Genomic DNA, 17,283 nt, shown 5'->3' with positions numbered 1-17,283 from the left:
GTCCCATCAGCAATGTATGAGGGTTCCAATCTCTCTGCATCCCTTCTTTATTATTTTGTGTTTTATTGATTGATAGAAGTGTCGGTGTGAGGTGTTTTCTCATTGTTTTAATCTGTATTTCTCTTATTGCTAATAAACATGAACATTTTTCAGAGGGTTGCTGTCTGCCTCTATGTCATCTTTGGTAAATTGTCAGGGTGGTCAATTTTTGTTTGGGTTATTTGTATTTTTCTTCTTAAGATGTTGTAGTTTTCTGTAAATTTTGGAGATTAGCCCTTTATTTGATGTGTCATTAGTAATTTTTCCCCCCAATACGTGGCTTCTTTTTTTTAACTCTTTCGATGTGCATAAATGTCATTGTTTTAGGAGGCCCCAGCCCTTTATTTTGTCTTCTGTAGTGTGGCTATTTTTCATTACGTTTGGTAGTGTGTTTATGCCTGGCATTAGGGCCCTTAAGCATGTCCCTATTTTTCATTGATGGTTTTTATGGTTGTGTGTTTTATATTTAGGTCTTTGATTCATCTTGAGTTTGTTTTTGTATATAATGTGAGGTGTGAGACCTGTTTCATTTTTTTCCCAAACCATTCTATTAGGAGCTAAGCCAGACATCACACCATTCTGTAGTTCAATCATATCACGCAGTGTTGTAAAATCGCTATCACAATCAGTTTCAAAACATTTTCTTCCTTGAACTCTTTGATATCAGCTCTGCTTTTGGAAGCGGCCATCTAGCTCAGAAGCAACAAAGCACACATGGAAGAATCACACCAGCCTGTGTGATCATGAGGTGTTGAAGGGATCAGGTATAAGGCATCATCAGAACAAAAAAGTGTTACCATAGTGAATGAGGGGAGAGTGCAGAGTGGAGACCCAAACCTCATTTGTCGGCCACTGGAGATCCCTTTGCAGCGGGGTCTAGGGGAGAAGACGAGCCAGTCAAGTTGCAATGTAGCACCGATGAAAAATACAACTTTTCTCTAGTTCCTAAATGCTTCTCCCCTCCCCACCACCCCGCACTATCATGATCCGAATTCTGGCTAGACCAGAGGATGTACACTAGTACAGGTAGGAACTGAAAACACAGGGAATCCAGGGCGGATGATCCCTTCAGGACCAATAGTGTGAGTGGCGATACCGGGAGGGTGGAGGGAGGGTGGGTTGGAAAGGGGGAACCAATTACAAGGGTCTACTTGTGACCTCCTCCCTGGGCAACGAACAACAGAAAAGTGGGTGAAGGGAGACGCTGAACAGGGCAAGATATGACAAAATAATAATTTATAAATTATCAAGGGTTCATGAGGGAAGGGGGAGAATAAAATGAGGAGCTGATGCCAGGGGCTTAAGTGGCGAGCAAATGTTTTGAGAATGATGAGGGCAATGAATGTACAAATGTGCTTTACACAATTGATGTTTGTATGGATTGTGATAAAAGTTGTATGAGCCCCTAACAAAACAATTAAAAAAATATGTGCAGTGTGCATAGGAATTTGTTCATAGTTTTTTTTAAAACTATAATCCAGCCCTTCAATGGGTCTGAGGGACAGTGAACTGGCCTCCTGTTTAGAAAGTTTGAGGACCTCTGCCCTAGACACTTATCTTTTAATAGCTGAGCACCATCCGCCTTCTTCACCACATTTGCTTATGCACCCATTTTGTCTTCAGGGATTGTACCAGGAGGGTGGGCATCACAGAATGACAGAACAAAGTGTTCTTGTATTGAGGAAGGGTATGAGCTGAGGCCTGAAGTCCATCCACTACTTCAGTGTATTATTTATAAAAATATGTACATAGGCCAATACTTCTATTTTTATGGATTAATGTATTTACATATGGACACATCTATGCTTATGCCTCTGTCCATAGCTTTTGCTTCCTAGATAATTCTTCTGTTTCTTTTTACCTTCCTTCTGCCTCATCATGCTTGTCCTACTTCTGCCTCATAGTACTTCCTCTTAGCTAGATTGCTGCTGCTCTAACACCCCCAGGATCTCTATATCCTCCTGTTGTTGGTTTTAATTCCCTAGTTGTTCCTCTGTCTATGGCGTTGTTTGCTCACACTATCCTTCCCCCGCCCCCTTCCCCTGCCCCCTTCCCCCACCAGGTCCCTCCGGGACTGTTGGTCCCATTGCTTTCTCCTCAAGCTTTCTCCTCAAGACAGGTCCCATGCCTGTCTTATGTAAGTGGGCATACCAACAATGGCATCGACCAAACAAAAAGATAACAAAAGATTGAAAAAAGAAAAGAAGAAAAACAGGAAAAACATACATACTTCCAGGTCTTTCCACTGACCTTTATGACTCCCCCATTGGTCCTGGGGGAATTCCAGGATTTGCCACTCCTAGCCTGAAGTCTATTTTGGTAGCTCATTAGGGGCTTTGCTTCAGTTGCTGATCTGTTGTGTTCCTTTCTTGATTTGCCCCACTGTGGGGGGTTCAGACCGCACTACCTCCTTGCCACATGTCCCCAGTATTGTCCTCTATTGCAGTATGCTCCAGTAAGGGACAACATGTTATGAGCTGTTGTCGGCCCTACAGACATCTCTGTGTTTTAGCAGCTCCATGCAGGAACGTCATCCTCGGGGCTTGGTGTGCCGATAATGGGGTCTAGACCGACTATCCCTTTATCTTTTTCTTTTTCAGTTTGCTTCCATGTGGACGTGATGTGCCGGCCCCTCACCTCACCTGTAGGTTTAGTGTGGTCTGTTGCACATACATTTAGGGAGGGGGTCAGTTTGGCTCTGGTTGGGGCTGGCCCTGTAGCCCAATCTTCTCATGTATTCCTGCTTGCGGTTACATTGCTCTCATGGTTTGGTGTGTTCAGGCATTGTTTGAAGCCATCTATGTATTTGGCAAACATAAAAATTATATGCTTTCCATTAAAGTTATTTACCATTTCCCAAAACCTTTATGACAAAACCAGAAAGCATAGCAAAGATGTCCTATTTCTTTACTGTTAAGTTGGGAGATATTTATTAATAGTGACTTTGATTTTTGATATTTATTAAATAAATAGAAAAGTAGTAGAAATTGGAGCTATTGGATCTGGGAACATGGTCCAAGAAACTAAAAAAAAAAAATCACCTCTGATGATACAGACATTTTTTTCTTGAAGTATGGATCTTATTTTTTTCAATAGTTTTATTGACATATAATTCACATATCATACATTAATATTTATAGTTCACTAATATTAAAGAGTTGTATAATTATTGCTACAATCAGTTCTAGAACTTTGTTTCCTTTTTACACTCATTATTCTCCCCATTTCCCTCCAAACTCCTTTCCTATATCCTCAGTAAGCTATTAATCCCTTAACTCAGTTACTGTTCCCATAGATTTACCTACCCGGGGTTTCATAAACTGGAAAACATGCAAAATAAAAAAGGAGCTACAATAATAACAAAGTAAACTAGTGAAAAACTCCAGTAAAAAAGAAAGGAAGTATTAAAAACTATGACAACTTTCAAATGGGTCAAACAGTAGATCAAATGATGAGGTCTTACATCTTAAGTTTCCAGTGCTCTCTAAGAGCAAGGCTATTCACATCCCTGGACTCTGGTCAGAAGGGCTCACTGGAGACTCACTCCATGTGGGGGCCTTGCAGATGAATTTTGGGATCTCATTGTCATCCATAGCCTTCTGCAAATTGTGTATTCACAATTTAAGCCCTGATAACTTTCACTCCTTTAGATTTGGATTTTCTTGCTTAGTCTTTGAATCACACAGACTGCTGTGCTTCTTCCATGTAGACTTAGTTGATGCCTCACTTAGATGGCTGCTTGATTGAAGACTCCAGATGCTATTCTTTTTTTAAAGCTGGACACCATCTAGTTTCTTCACCATACTTTGCTATAGCAACTATACCTTCTGTGAGGGTGAGCATTCAGCAGGACCTCATTATAAGAACTAATTATCCTTAGATTGGGGGTAGAATTAAGTGTGAGACCAAATGGATTTTATTTTTGAGATTGAACTACAGTAATATACATTTGAGGTTGAATTACAGGATTTCTTCTGTCCTTCTTGATGCTAGTAGTAGGCTATAAACAACAGTATATCCCATGGCTGTCATGTATATTTTAAATTTTAGCTAGCCTGACCTTGTGGGTTTCTCAGAGTGTAAATCTTTTTTTTTTCTTTTAAAAAATCATTGTATTGGGGGCTCGTACAACTCATCACAATACATACATGCATCCATTGTGTCAAGCATATATGTACATCTGTTGCCATCCACATTCTCAAAACAGTTGCTTTCTACTTGAGCCCTTGGTATCAGTTCCTCATTTTTCCCCTCTCCTCGCTCCCTCATGAACCCTTGATAAGTTATAAATCATTATTATTTTGTCACATCTTACACCATCTAAAGTCTCCCTTCACCCCTTCTCTACTGGGAGGAGGTTATATGTAGATCCTTGTAATCTGTTCCCCCTTTCTCCCTCACCTTTCCTGTACCCTCTGGGTATCACCACTCTCACCACTGGTCCTGAGGGGTCCATCTGTCCTGGATTCCCTGCATTTCTAGTTCCTATCTGTACCAGTGTACATCCTCCAGTCCAGCTGGATTTGTAAGGTAAAATGGGCATCATGATAATGGGGGGAGGGGGAAAGGAAGCGTACAAGAACTAGAGGAGTATTGAATGTTTCATCATTGCTGCACTGTGCCGTGACTGGCTCATCTCCTCCCCATGGCCCTTCTGCAAGGGGATGTCCAATTTCCCACAAATGGGTTCTGGGTCCCCACTCCGCACTCCCCCTCATTCACAATGCTACGATTATTATTATTATTTTTTTTTTGGTCTTTGATGCCTGATACCTGATCCTTCGATGCCTTGTGATCTCACAAGCTGGTCTGCTTCTTCCATGTGGGCTTCTTTGTGTCTCAGTTAGATGCCCCTTGTTTATCTTCCAGCCTTAGGACCCCAGATTCTATATCTTTTGACAGCCGGGAACTATCAGCTTTCTTCACCACATTTGCTTATGCACCTGCTTTGTCCTCAGCGATCTAGTCGGGACAGGCTGGTGTGCTTCTTCCATGTGAGTTTTGTTGTTTCTCAGCTAGATGGCTGCCTTATTATCGTCAGGCCTTTAAGACCTCAGATGCTATATCTTTTGGTAGCCGGGAACCATCAGCTTTCTTCACCACATTTGCTTGTGCACCTGTTGTCTTCAGTGATTGTGCCAGGAAGGTGAGCATCTCATACTACTGAATTGTTAGAACAAAGTGTTCTTGTGTTGAGGGAGTACATAGGGGCCCACTGTCTATCTTTTTCCTTAATACTAAACCTATAAATTTATGTACATAGATTTATTTCCCCCTCATCGTATATAATTATATTTACATCTGCATATGCCTGTATTTAGATCTCTATAACTACCCTTTGCCTCCTAGTTCTTTCCTCTATTTCTTTGTATGTTCCTAGTGTCCCACTATCATGTTCAGCCTTCATTTGGGTTTCAGGAATTCCTTTTGGTTACATTGTCCGTTATCCAGCCCTGCCAGGCCTCCTACACCCTCCTTGCCACTGATTTTGGATCACTTGTTCCCTTGTCCCTGGGTTTGTTCACACCCACTTCCTTTCCCCCTCCTCCCCCTCTCCCACATCCCCCTGGAACTATCATCCCCTTGTTCTCTCCTCCGGCTTGTATATCCCGCCTATCCCTTTCAGGTAAACATGCAGCGACAATAATATGCACCATCACAAGACCGAGTACAATGAAGCAACAATAGAAAATAAAACAATAGCTACAACAACAACAACAATAACACAAAAAACCCTATAAACAGTTGAGGGTTTATTTGTTGTCCTTCATGAGTGCTTTCCAGTCGAGTCTGGTGCGGTGCCATGCCCTGGCCCCACATCTATCCCTGGGGACTTCATTGCTTTGCTCCCCCTGCTGCTCTGCTGCATGCCACCAGAGGCTGGCTTTGCTGTAGTGACTCAGGGCGGGCACAATTCCCGCCGTGTGTCTCTAGTGTCCTCCCCAGTGGTGCTATGGGTCAATGAAGATGCTGTGTCCTGTGATGAGGCTGGCCTGGTGGTCGTCTTTTTGCATTGCTGCTCTGAGCAGAAACATTGTCCTCAGGACTTGGTCAGCCAGGATGCGCTTCACTATTTTTTCCCCTGCCCCCCTCATTGGCTCCTGTGTGCTCTAATTAGACAGTTCCCTCTCCTTGAGCTTTAGCTTCAGTGCTGTCCTCTGAAGTTAATTCTTATGAGGGGGAAGGTGCTGTATACTCAGTTGGTAATGGGGCCGGCCCCTCAGGCCTCTCTATCGGTTCCCTGCTTCATGTCAGTGTGTTGTGTTCTTGTTTTGGAGCTCCGGGTTGAAGTCTGGTCCCTCTTTCCCTGTGGAGACACAATCAGCACCCTCCCCCTGTGTGGGTTAGTGCCCTGTTCCCCAGGCTACCCATGTCTTCCCCCCCCCTCCTTTTTAGTGGGTTACCATATGCTATCCATAGCATTACTAATACTACATTTCTGGAAGGCACGTTGTACCATGTCTTCTGGAATGTCTTTCCATGCATCTCAAACCCACTTTGCTATTAACTCTATGGCAGGCTTCATGAGATTTCCTCCTTTTGTTAGTCAGGCTTGACCAGATGACATCCATTCGTACCACTGACCCGTGTATAAGCCGAACATCAGTTTTTCAGCACATTTTTGTGCTGAAAACTTGGCTTACACACGAGTATATACGGTATGTAATCCCTGAGCCAAGATTCTCAACTTTGTCCCAATGCCCTCATTAATGGCCCTAATAGTTGTACCTCAAGGTCTGTGATCCATCTTGAGTTTATTCTCGTGTATGGAGTGAGGTAAGGGTCTTGCTTCATTTTTCTGGAGCTATGTATCAATTTTTCCAGCACCATGGAATGAAGAAGGCATCCACTTTCCATTTGATCTTTTGGGGGCCCCTTAATAAAGATTAGTTGTCCTTATGCTGATGATTTTATTTCTGGGTTTCCAATCCTTTTACATTGGTCTGAATATCTATCATTACACCAATACTATGGTGTTTTGACCACTGTGGCTGTATAGTCTATATTAATGTCGGTTAAAGCAAGCCCTCCCACTTTGTCCTTCTTGAGCAGTTCTCTGCTAATTCGCGGTTTCTTCCTTCTCCATATGAAGTTGGTAATCTGTTTTTCCAACTCTTTGAAGAAACATGCTGCAATATGGATTGGGATAACATTTAACTTATATAGTGCTTTAGGTAGAATTTACATCTTTACAATATTGAGTCTACTGATCCACGAGCATAGGATCTCCTTCCATTTGTTGAGGTCACGCTTATTGTTGAGGTTGGTTTGTTTTAATAGTGTTTTGTAGTTTTTGTCGAACACATCTTTTGTTTTTTGAGTTAGGTATATCCCTAGATATTTCAATGTGTGTTTGGCTATTGTGAAGGGTACCCCTTTTTTTGATCCCCTCTTCTGTGGCCTTGTCCGATGTGGACAGTATTGCAATAAACTTCTGTTTGTTGATCTTGTAACCTGATAGGCATATTCCTCTATTGCTTCCAGTACTCCTCTTGTGGAACTTTTAGGATTTTCCATATATAAAATCATATTATCTGTGAATAACGATGATTTCACTTCTTCCTTCCTCAGACAAATAACTTTGATGTCCTTTCTTTTCCTCCAGTACGATGTTAATGGGGACAAGGAACATCCTTGCCTAGTTCCCTTTTTCAGAAGAATTGATCTTGTCTTTTCTCCATTGACTACCACAGTGGCTGTTGGTTTTTATATATATAGCTTCTATTATATTGAGGAATTTTCCTTCCATTCCTAGCTTATTGAGTGTCTTAAACATGATTTGGTGTTGGATGTTGGCGAATGCTATTTCCGCATCTATCGATATTATGTGGTTCTTATACTTTTTCATTTCAGTGTGGCTTATAATACTACTAATGGTCTTTCGTATACTGAACCATCCCTGCATCCCTGGTATGAATCCTGCTTGGTCATGGTGAATTATTTGTTGTATATATTTTTGTATTCTCTTGGCGAGTATTTTGTTGAGGATTTTGCATCAATATTCATTAGGGAAATTGGTCTGTAGTTCTCAGTTCTTGTGGGATCCTTGCCCAGTTTAGGTATCAGAGTTATACTAGCTTCATAGAAGAAATTTGGGAGTTTGCCATCTTTTTTTATGTTCTGGAAGAGTTTGTGTAGGATTGGTGTCAGTTCTTCCCTGTATGCTTGATAGAAGTCTCCTGTAAACCCATCTGGTCCAGGTGATTTTTGTTTGGTAATCCCTTGATAACCTTGTCTGTTTCTTCTATTGATAAGGGTCTGTTGAGGTTCTTGACGGCCAGTAGTGATAATCTAGGGAAGAATTGTTTTTCCAAGAATTTGTCCATGTTTTCCAAGTGTTTGAATTCATTGGAGTACAGTCCTTCATAGTACTGTGTAAGTATCCTTTGATTTCACTGTGTTCCATTGTAATATCTACTCTTTCACCCCTCATCCTTGCTGTTAAAATGTGTTCCTTTCTTTCTTTGGTCAAATTCGTGAGAGGTTTGTCTATTTGGTGTATCCTTTCGAAGAACCAACTTTTAACAGCATTGATTTCCCCCCCCACCCCCCATAGTTTTCTTATTTTCTCTCTCCTGAATCTCAGATCTACTTTTTATGATTTATTTTCTTTTGCTATTAGTTGTATTATCTTGTTGACTCTGCTCTCTTTGCTGTAAATGTTGTGCCAGTGTATCTGTCATAAGCCTCTCCTCCTTATGTGAGCATGTAACTATGAGACTTTCTCTGATGACTGCCTTTGCTGTGTCCCATAAGTTTTAGTATGTCATGTTTTCATTCTCATTGGTTTCTAGAAATTTCCTAATTTCATCTCTGATCTGAACCAGTGTATACTCCTTTTGCAATAGAGTTATTCATTCTTCAATTTTTTCCCTTGATTTCTTTATCTTCCTTTTGTTGATTTCCAATATTATCACACAGTGGTCAGAGAGAGAGGTCTGTGTGGTATCCATGTGCTTAAATTTATGTAGATTCGACTTACGCCCTAGCATGTGGTCCCTCTTGAATATATGCCATGTGGGCTTGAAAAGAATGTGATTGTTTTTGTATTTGGGTGGAGAGCTCTGTAAATATCTATCAGGTCAAATTGTCTTATTTTAGTGTTTAGATCTTTAGCCTCCTTGTTGAGCTTCTTTCCCAGTGATCTTTCTCAGAGAGCAGTGTATTGAAGTCACCTACCATAATTGTTGAGGCTGTAATTTCTTTTTTCATCTTTTGGAGCGTTTGATTGAAATATTCTGCTGAACACTTGTTTGGTGAGTAAATGTTTAGAATGCATAGTAGTTCTTTGTGTACTGTTACCTTGAGCATTATATAGTGTCCCTTGTCCTTTGAGGTCAATTTTATGTGAGATTAGGATCGCAACCCCTGCTTTTTTGAATTGTTGTTTGCGTGGTATGTTTTTCTCTAGCCTTTGATTCCCAGCCTATTTTTGTCTGTAATCTTGAGATGTGACTCCTGTAGGCAGCAGATGGAGGGATTGTGTTTTCTAAGCCAGTCTGTTAGTCTCTATCTCTTAAAGCCTGAGTTCAATCCATTGATATTCAGGGTTATTACATCTATTTGTGGACTCTGTAATATCATTTTATCCCTCTTATGTTGGGTGTTTTCTTACCTCCATTTCTTTTCCATGGGTTGTGCATATGTGTGTTAGTGGTTCATTCTTGCCTTCTTTCCATTGTTGAACCTGTGTTATCTAGGGAGCTGTTTTCCGTTTGGTGGTCTCTGGTTGGAGTTCTTCTGTGGGATGGTCTCTTGCATGTGCTTGGTGAGCGTTGTTCTTCTGCCCATACTGGGTTGGCGAGGATCTTTTGTAGTGCTGGGTTCCTTTTAGCATATTCTTTGAGACTTTCCTTGTCCAGGAAGACTCTCACTTCTCCATCAATTTTGATAGCTAATTTGGCAAGATAGAGTATTCTTGGGTTTGCGGTATTTTTCCTGCAATTTTCTGAATATGCTGCTCCATTGTCTGCTCTTTTTATAGTGTCTGCTGATAGATCTGAGCATATTCTTATCTGCTTGCCTTTATATATGGTTGCCAGTTTTTCCCTAGCTGCTCTTACAATTTTCCCCTTTTCCTCATAGTTAGTTTAACAACTTTATGTCGTGGTGCCTTCTTATTGGGATTCTGTCTAGCTGGTATTCTTTCGGCCACCTGGATAGTTGCCTGGTTTTCATTCTTTAAGCTAGGGAAAATTTCCTCCAAGCATTCCATCACTATTTTGGATGTTGGCTTCATTGATGTGCATTCCTCCGGCAAGCCAATAGTTCTGATGTTGTTCCTTCTCATAGCGTCAGACATAGCTCTGAGGTTTTCTTCAGCTTCTCTGATGGGCTTGTGAGACTTTTTCTCATGTTTATTAAATTCTTCTTGAGAATCCTCTAGGTCACTGGTGAGGTTCTCTGCCTCCTCCATATCTGGGCGAAGTCCGTGAGTTTGCTGTTAGTTTTTGTTATCTCGCCCTTTAACTCCTGTATTTCCCTTTGGTGCATGGCCTTTATTTTCTCTATCATTTTCTCCCTTTTCTATAATGCTTCCCTCATGTCCTGTATAGCTCCAAGCAGCATCCTGAAGATTTCTTTCTGTGGTAGGTCCAGGTGGTCTTCTGGCATTGGATTTTGTTTCTCTTTTCTTGTTGAAACTGTTGTAGCAGCTTGCTGGTATTTGGTCGATTTATTGGAACTAGGTACCATTTTCCCAGGTGTCTCAGAGCCCTGGGCTCTCTCTTTGGGAGGTTGGTACTGGTGTTTCAGCAGGCTGCTTTTAGCCAACTTCCTTGTAAGGTTGTGTTTCACCTTTGTCCTGCTGGGGTTTCCCTCTCCCCTTGAACTACGGTTTGTGCTCCAGCCACCTTCAGGTCTCCTTAGGGGCTGTTGTTTGCAGCTATGCACACTGCGGTCTGATAAAAAGTGTTGACTCAAGTGAAGGGGAACATATTTTGGGGATGGGTTGGGGATTGGGTGATCTACTTCTGGCTAGGAGTACTTCCCACAGGTAGGCGGGTGGGGAGGGGGGGCCGCTACTGGTGTGCTGATCCATTGCTTGGAGCACAGAGGGTGGGGTGGATTGAGCAGGGAGAAGGGAGAATGCAGTAGGCAAGTCCCAAAGGCCTGGGTCCCTATGCTACAACTGCAGAAAATGCTGCCAGACTTGTGTCCGCTCCCTGGCATGCCTGAAACGGTGTGGCAGGATGGGAACCTCTGTGTGTGCGTGTGCATTGCATGTATGTATGGTGGGGGGAAGAAAGCCAGGGAGGGAGCTGGATGGCCGATTTGTGAGGAGCGCAGAGATGGGGTGGGCACCTTTGGGTTGAGACCTCTGGGAGTGGAGGCAGTTTGATTGGCGGTTTGTGGGAGCACAAAGGCATGGCAGCATCATCTGCCATCTACCTGATTATGCTGTGGCGCCAGGGCACGAGCCTCCCAGGAGGAGGCGGGGATCGTCTGGCTGGCTGGTCAGCAAGGGGTGCCCAGATGGGGCATGAATCTCTGCAGGGGGGCGATATACCGGCTGGAGCACCCACATGGGACCCCGGGCATCATGGGCAGAGTAGGGGGTACTAGCTGGTGATTCTGCACAGAGCGCCGAGGCAGGGCAGCTGCCTCCGCAATGCTCCTGGCTGCCCTGTGGTGCCAGCAGAGTGGGCACTCTGAGCATCACGCAAGAGACCACGGGTGTCCGCTTCTGCTTCAGAGAAGTACTCTGAGTTGTCTTGGGAATCGACAGACAGACTTGATACCCCTACTAGGCCCCTAAATTTCGCCACTCACTGAGTTCTGGATGTGAGCTACCTGTATGGCAGCCGTCTTCCCCCGACTCTCTGTGAGTGTAAATCTTGAAGGGAGTAGAAAGCCTCATCTTTCTCCTGGTGGTTTTTCATTGCCAACCTTTCACTTAGCAACCTAGTATGTAACCCACTATGCCACCATGACTCTGGACCTAAATGGCAAGGGCTAGAGAACGTAATGACAGTAGTGAGGCCAGGAAGAGGAAATGTGGGACAGACAGGGGTAAAAAAAATCCAAACTGCTGTAATAGAATTGATTCAGACTCTTAGTGATCCTGTAGGACAGAGTAGAACATCTATTTGGGATTTCTGAGATTTGGGGTATGAACTTGTTATCAGTTCAGTGCATAACCCACTATACAACCAGGGCTCCTAGTGGTAGGGAGTGGTAAATTTTGTTGTTAGGTGAACTCCCTTTATTCTCTCACTTAATCCTGTTTATTACTGCTTGTGAGTTTAACGGATTCTGAGTGAAGCCTGGTTATAATCTTTCTGTTCCTTCTCTTGGAAACAGACGTGAGAGAACAAGTAAAGGGACTTTTACATTTTATTTTGCCTATCTTTTATCCCTTAATATTAATAATGATAGGGATACATAAAGCATATTCATATGTTGTTGTATAATCTCCATATGCATCTCATAATGTATCCCCATTTTACAGATGAGTTAATTTGAGCTGCAGAGTGGTCAAATAGCTCACCTAAGGTTATTGAGCTAGTAAATATAGAGCTGGAACAAGAACCGAAGTGAAAAATTATCAGAAAGCATTATAATGGCCACTTAGGAATGAAAGTATTTCAAATGAAAATGAAAGCATTTCCGCCTATGGGTTTGCCATTAAAGCTGTAACTTTCAGGATAGGGCAAGATATGACAAAATAACGAGGTATAAATTACCAAGGGCATATGAGGGAGGGGGGAATGGGGAGGGAGGGGGGAAAAAAAAGAGGACCTGATGCAAGGGGCTTAAGTGGAGAGCAAATGCCTTGAGAATGATTGGGGCAGGGAATGTATGGATGTGCTTTATACAATTGATGTATGTATATGTATGGATTGTGGTAAGAGTTGTTTGAGTCCCTAATAAAATGTAAAAGAAGAAAAGAGAAAAAAATGATTAGGGCAAAGACTGTACAGATGTGCTTTATACAATTGATGTATGTATATGTATGAACTGTGAAAAGAATTGTACCAGCCCCAATAAATTGTTAAAATAAATAAATTAATTAATTAAAAAAAGCTGTAACTTGTGGAGCACAAGTTTTCTGATGCATATTTAAAATTTTTATTTTAAGTATGAATATTCTTTCGTTTTTACCTACCTATGAACTCAAAAGGAAAACCAATCCCCTTATTGTTCACATTGTGAGTACATTAACATGATGTGAGGAAGTATAGATTATATAGTGCGATAGAAAAACACATTGTGCTTATCACTTCAGCTTACTGAAATCAGAATCTGAGAGTTGTATTTTCTGCTCAGATTGCTGACTCCTTTACAACTTTTAACATAATCTGGGTCTGCCTCATTCACATTCCTTTGTTTTCTCTGTTGTTGTTAGGATTGTTAAGCCCAAAGTGGCGTCCATGGAGGAGATGGCCTCCTTTCATACAGATGCCTATCTGCAGCATCTCCAGATGGTCAGCCAAGATGGTGATGATGGCCACCCCGACTCCATAGACTATGGGCTAGGTAAGGTTCTAATGAGACAATGACTAACAAGACAATGATGAGAGGTAGAACACTTTCATCTATAGATTGTAACTAGTTAATTATTTATAATTTGCATTGTGATTTTTAATAAATCTCCAGTTAAATAATGTGTTAATCATTAATCTCTTGGTTTAGCTACGTAACATCATTTGAGAAAACGGTATGGGTTTTGTGAAACTGAGTGATGGATTAGATGGGGGAAAGTCTTTCAATGGTTTAGGCCCTGATAAACCATAAAAAAAAAATGAAACCCAAACTATACTGCCATTGAGTTCATTCTGATTCATAGCAACCCTATAGGACATAATAGAACTTCCCCTTTATGTTTCTGAAACTAAATCTCCATGGGAGTAGAAAGCCTCATCTTTTTCTTGTGGAGCCTCTGGTGGTTTCAAACTGCTGACCTTACTATTATGTTAGCAGCTCCAAACATAACCACCAGGACCCCTGTTAGGCTCTAATTGTGGTGTCTATATCTAGTCTGATTGTGTATGTGCTGACTTGGATGTCCTTGAATACAGGTTTATGGCCTAGCTAAATTTTCTACTGTATCCTTTATTAAACAACTACATTTTAAAAACTAAATGGCTATCACCATGGTTTAGTAGAAAGCACACTGGACTGAGAATCAAGAAACCTCAGTTGCAGACCTGACTCTCTGCTATGTAAGCAAGAGATACCATTTCTCAGGCCTCAATTTCTTCACCTATTGGTTATGACTAGTTAACGTGTAAGGTTTTTTTCCTCTCAAGCTCTAATATTTTAAAAATCCTTTTCCTATTATTAGAATGTTTCTGTCTCAGTTGCAGCTCATGCCAGCGCAGTCACTTTTCGGTAAATTGTCTCATCTCAAACACATTTTCCTTGTTGTAAAATTCATTTCTTACAAAGTAATCTGATTCTTGCCCTAAGGTTATGACTGCCCAGCCACTGAAGGGATATTTGACTGTGCAGCAGCTGTAGGAGGAGCTACAATCACAGCTGCCCAATGCCTGATTGATGGAAAGAGCAAAATAGCAATTAACTGGTCTGGAGGGTGGCATCATGCAAAGAAGTAAGAAAATTGCTTTCCTACTTTCTGACTGTACCTGAATCAATTTTCCTGTTATGTACAAGGGGGTACTCTCCCCCCAAAATGAAAACTTTTTTCAAGCTATGTATTTAAATTTTTTACAAAACAACCTTATCACCTTCAAACTACCCTCCATTATACTTAATACATTTGTCAAATCTGCAATTCCATTCTTGGAAATATTTTTCAAACTCGTGTTTGGATGGCTGACTGTACCTCCCTTGTTTTTTTCTTCACTTTTTCTAACTTCATCAAATTGCTGTCCTTTCATGTCCCTCTTTATTCTTGGAAACAAAAAGAAGTCACATGGAGCAAGGCCACGTGAGAGTAAGGTGCGTGGGGCAAGAGAGGCATGCTAGTTTGTTTGTTTTGTTTTTTTTTTTTTGACAAAAACTGGCCTATTGAGATGGCTGCATGAGCAGGTGCATTGTCGTGGTGGCAAAACCAGTCCCCTGTCTGCCACAAATCAGGCCTTTTTTTGGTCGCACACTGTTCTGCAATGTGAAAACTTGATTAACCTGGTGGAACAAACTCCCAAGTGCACTATGAGTTGACAGACACCCAGAACAAAGTTTGTCATCAATCAACATTGCACCTTTTTTTAAACGAGAAAGCTACTCATCTTGAGTTTTTCCCACAGCACTCCTTTTGTTAGCTGTGTTCAACATCACAACAGTTTTTGCAGCAATTTTCCTGAGCAGAAAGCAAAATTTCACAGCTGTACACTGTTCTCTTAAATCGGCCATCCCCCCAAAATGAAAGATTCAAGCAAAACTGCTTTCACACACAAAAAATTCACTGTGACTAGAGAACGTTCCCAGGCAATGCCACTGGGTGTATTAAGTGCGAGTTGCTCCATGCTCACCTGGCGGGGGGTGGAGGGATGAGCACTATGAAAAAATGAGTACTACAAAAGCTCTTGGTTTTGGGGGGTACCTCCTCGTAAAAGCTTATGCTTATTTTATTGACATCTGCTGAGAGATTTGTATGTATTAGGCATCCTGAAGAGATACAAATGGAAATAGAAGGTGACTAATAACAGCATAGTAGAAAGAATACTATACTATTGAAAGTCAAGATAACCGGGTTCTAAGCCTAGTTTTACTCATAACAAGGTAACTTACTTTGTAGGCCTCAATTTTTCATCAGTGAAATGGGCAGTGTGAAGGATAACTGCACAATCTCTAAACTCCTCTTCACCTTTCTGAAAATTTCCTGGGGATATTTCACTTGAGGAACATTAGCAAGATAAGAATAAGTAGGGAACAACATCAATAATGGTATCAGTTGAATACCTGTGTGAACTGAAGAGATTTAGCAGTAGAAAAAAGTCTTATAAGTACTAGTTTTGAGATCGTTCATGAAAGAAGTTGCAAACATTTTCAAATAGAGAATTGATGAGAATAGTTCGAAATTGGAAGACTGAGGAATCAAGAAGCAAACGTACGCTTCCATCTCTAAAGAAAGTAGTAACCTAGAAATGAGCAATTCTCTAAGGAGAAAGCTATTCTTAGGTATTGCTTGGGATTAGAGGAAAAAGTCTTCATAGAGGTTTATATTAACATTTCAAGCAGTAATACTCTTGAGAAGGCCTTTTTAGTACTCAGCATCTTTTCTGATGTCTGTAGTATTTAACGAATGTTGGAAGAAAAGGATTTTAAAAACAATTTATCAGTGTGCTGTCTGAATGAAATGATTCCAGACAAACTGAAACCCTTGATAATTGTTCTTTTCTCCTTTTATCGTACTGTTGTTTATATGTCCAGTTCTGAGGATTTTGGTTTTCTTAAAATTGAATTGTAATCCGTACTTAAGTTCTTCTTTTTAAAAAAAATCATTTTATTGGGGGCTCATACAATTCTTTTTTTTAAAAACAATTTATTAGGGACTCATACAACTCTTATCACAGTCCATACATATACATACATCAATTGTATAAAGCACATCTGTACATTCTTTGCCCTAATCATTTTGATCTTAATCAGCAAGTGCTTTAAGTCCTCCTCATTTTCAGCAAGCCAGATTGTGTCATCTGCATACTGCAGGTTGTTGATAAATCTTCCTCGACTCCTGCTGCTGTGTACTTCTTCATATAGACCAGCTTCTCAAATTATTTGGTCAGCTTACAGATTGAATAAGAATTGTGAAAGTATACTACCCTGACAGACCTCTTCTGATTTTAAACCTCTCAGTTCTTTTCAAACGACTTACCTTTTGGGATTCACATTCTTCTGAATATTAACCATAGTTTGTTAGGGTTCACATAGGTGAATGCCTTTGCATATTCAATAAAACACAAGAAACACTTTTCTTGTGGTCTCTGCTTTTAGCCTTGATCCATCTGACATCAGCAGTGATACTTCTTATGCCATGTCCTTCTGAATTTGGCTTGAATTTCTGGCAGTGTCCTATCGATGTACTATCAATGCAGCTGTTTTTGAATTATCAACATTTTACTTGCATGTGACATTAATATTGTTTGAAATTTTCTGTATGATTTCAAAAAGCAGCTCGAGAACCCAGGCATCAATGCAAAGAAGTAAGGAAACTGTGACTCTGTGGGGTCGCTGTTCTTCAAAATGGGCACAACACAAATACTGTAGTCAGTTGGCCAGGTAGCTATCTTTGAGTTTTCTTCAGTGCTTCATCACCTTGTTGAGACATTTCAATTT

The 17,283-nt window shown here is 41.1% G+C and overlaps 1 protein-coding gene across 6 annotated transcripts in view; it reads left to right on the top strand.

Moving 5' to 3' along the window:
• Positions 1–17,283, top strand: part of LOC142435902 (histone deacetylase 8-like) — a 47,486-nt gene that overhangs the window by 1,751 nt on the left and 28,452 nt on the right. For all 6 annotated transcript variants that reach the window (XM_075539953.1, XM_075539956.1, XM_075539955.1 and 3 more), the window contains 2 exons: positions 13,388–13,518; positions 14,452–14,593. In XM_075539953.1, coding sequence (XP_075396068.1) covers positions 13,388–13,518; positions 14,452–14,593 — 273 coding nt within the window. The remainder of the gene's footprint in view (positions 1–13,387; positions 13,519–14,451; positions 14,594–17,283) is intronic.

This window comes from Tenrec ecaudatus (assembly GCF_050624435.1).
Source record: "Tenrec ecaudatus isolate mTenEca1 chromosome 7 unlocalized genomic scaffold, mTenEca1.hap1 SUPER_7_unloc_1, whole genome shotgun sequence".
Classification (NCBI taxonomy): Eukaryota; Metazoa; Chordata; class Mammalia; order Afrosoricida; family Tenrecidae; genus Tenrec; species Tenrec ecaudatus.
The sequence above is the reverse complement of the archived record's forward strand: the minus strand, read 5'-3'. Positions and strand labels throughout refer to the sequence as shown.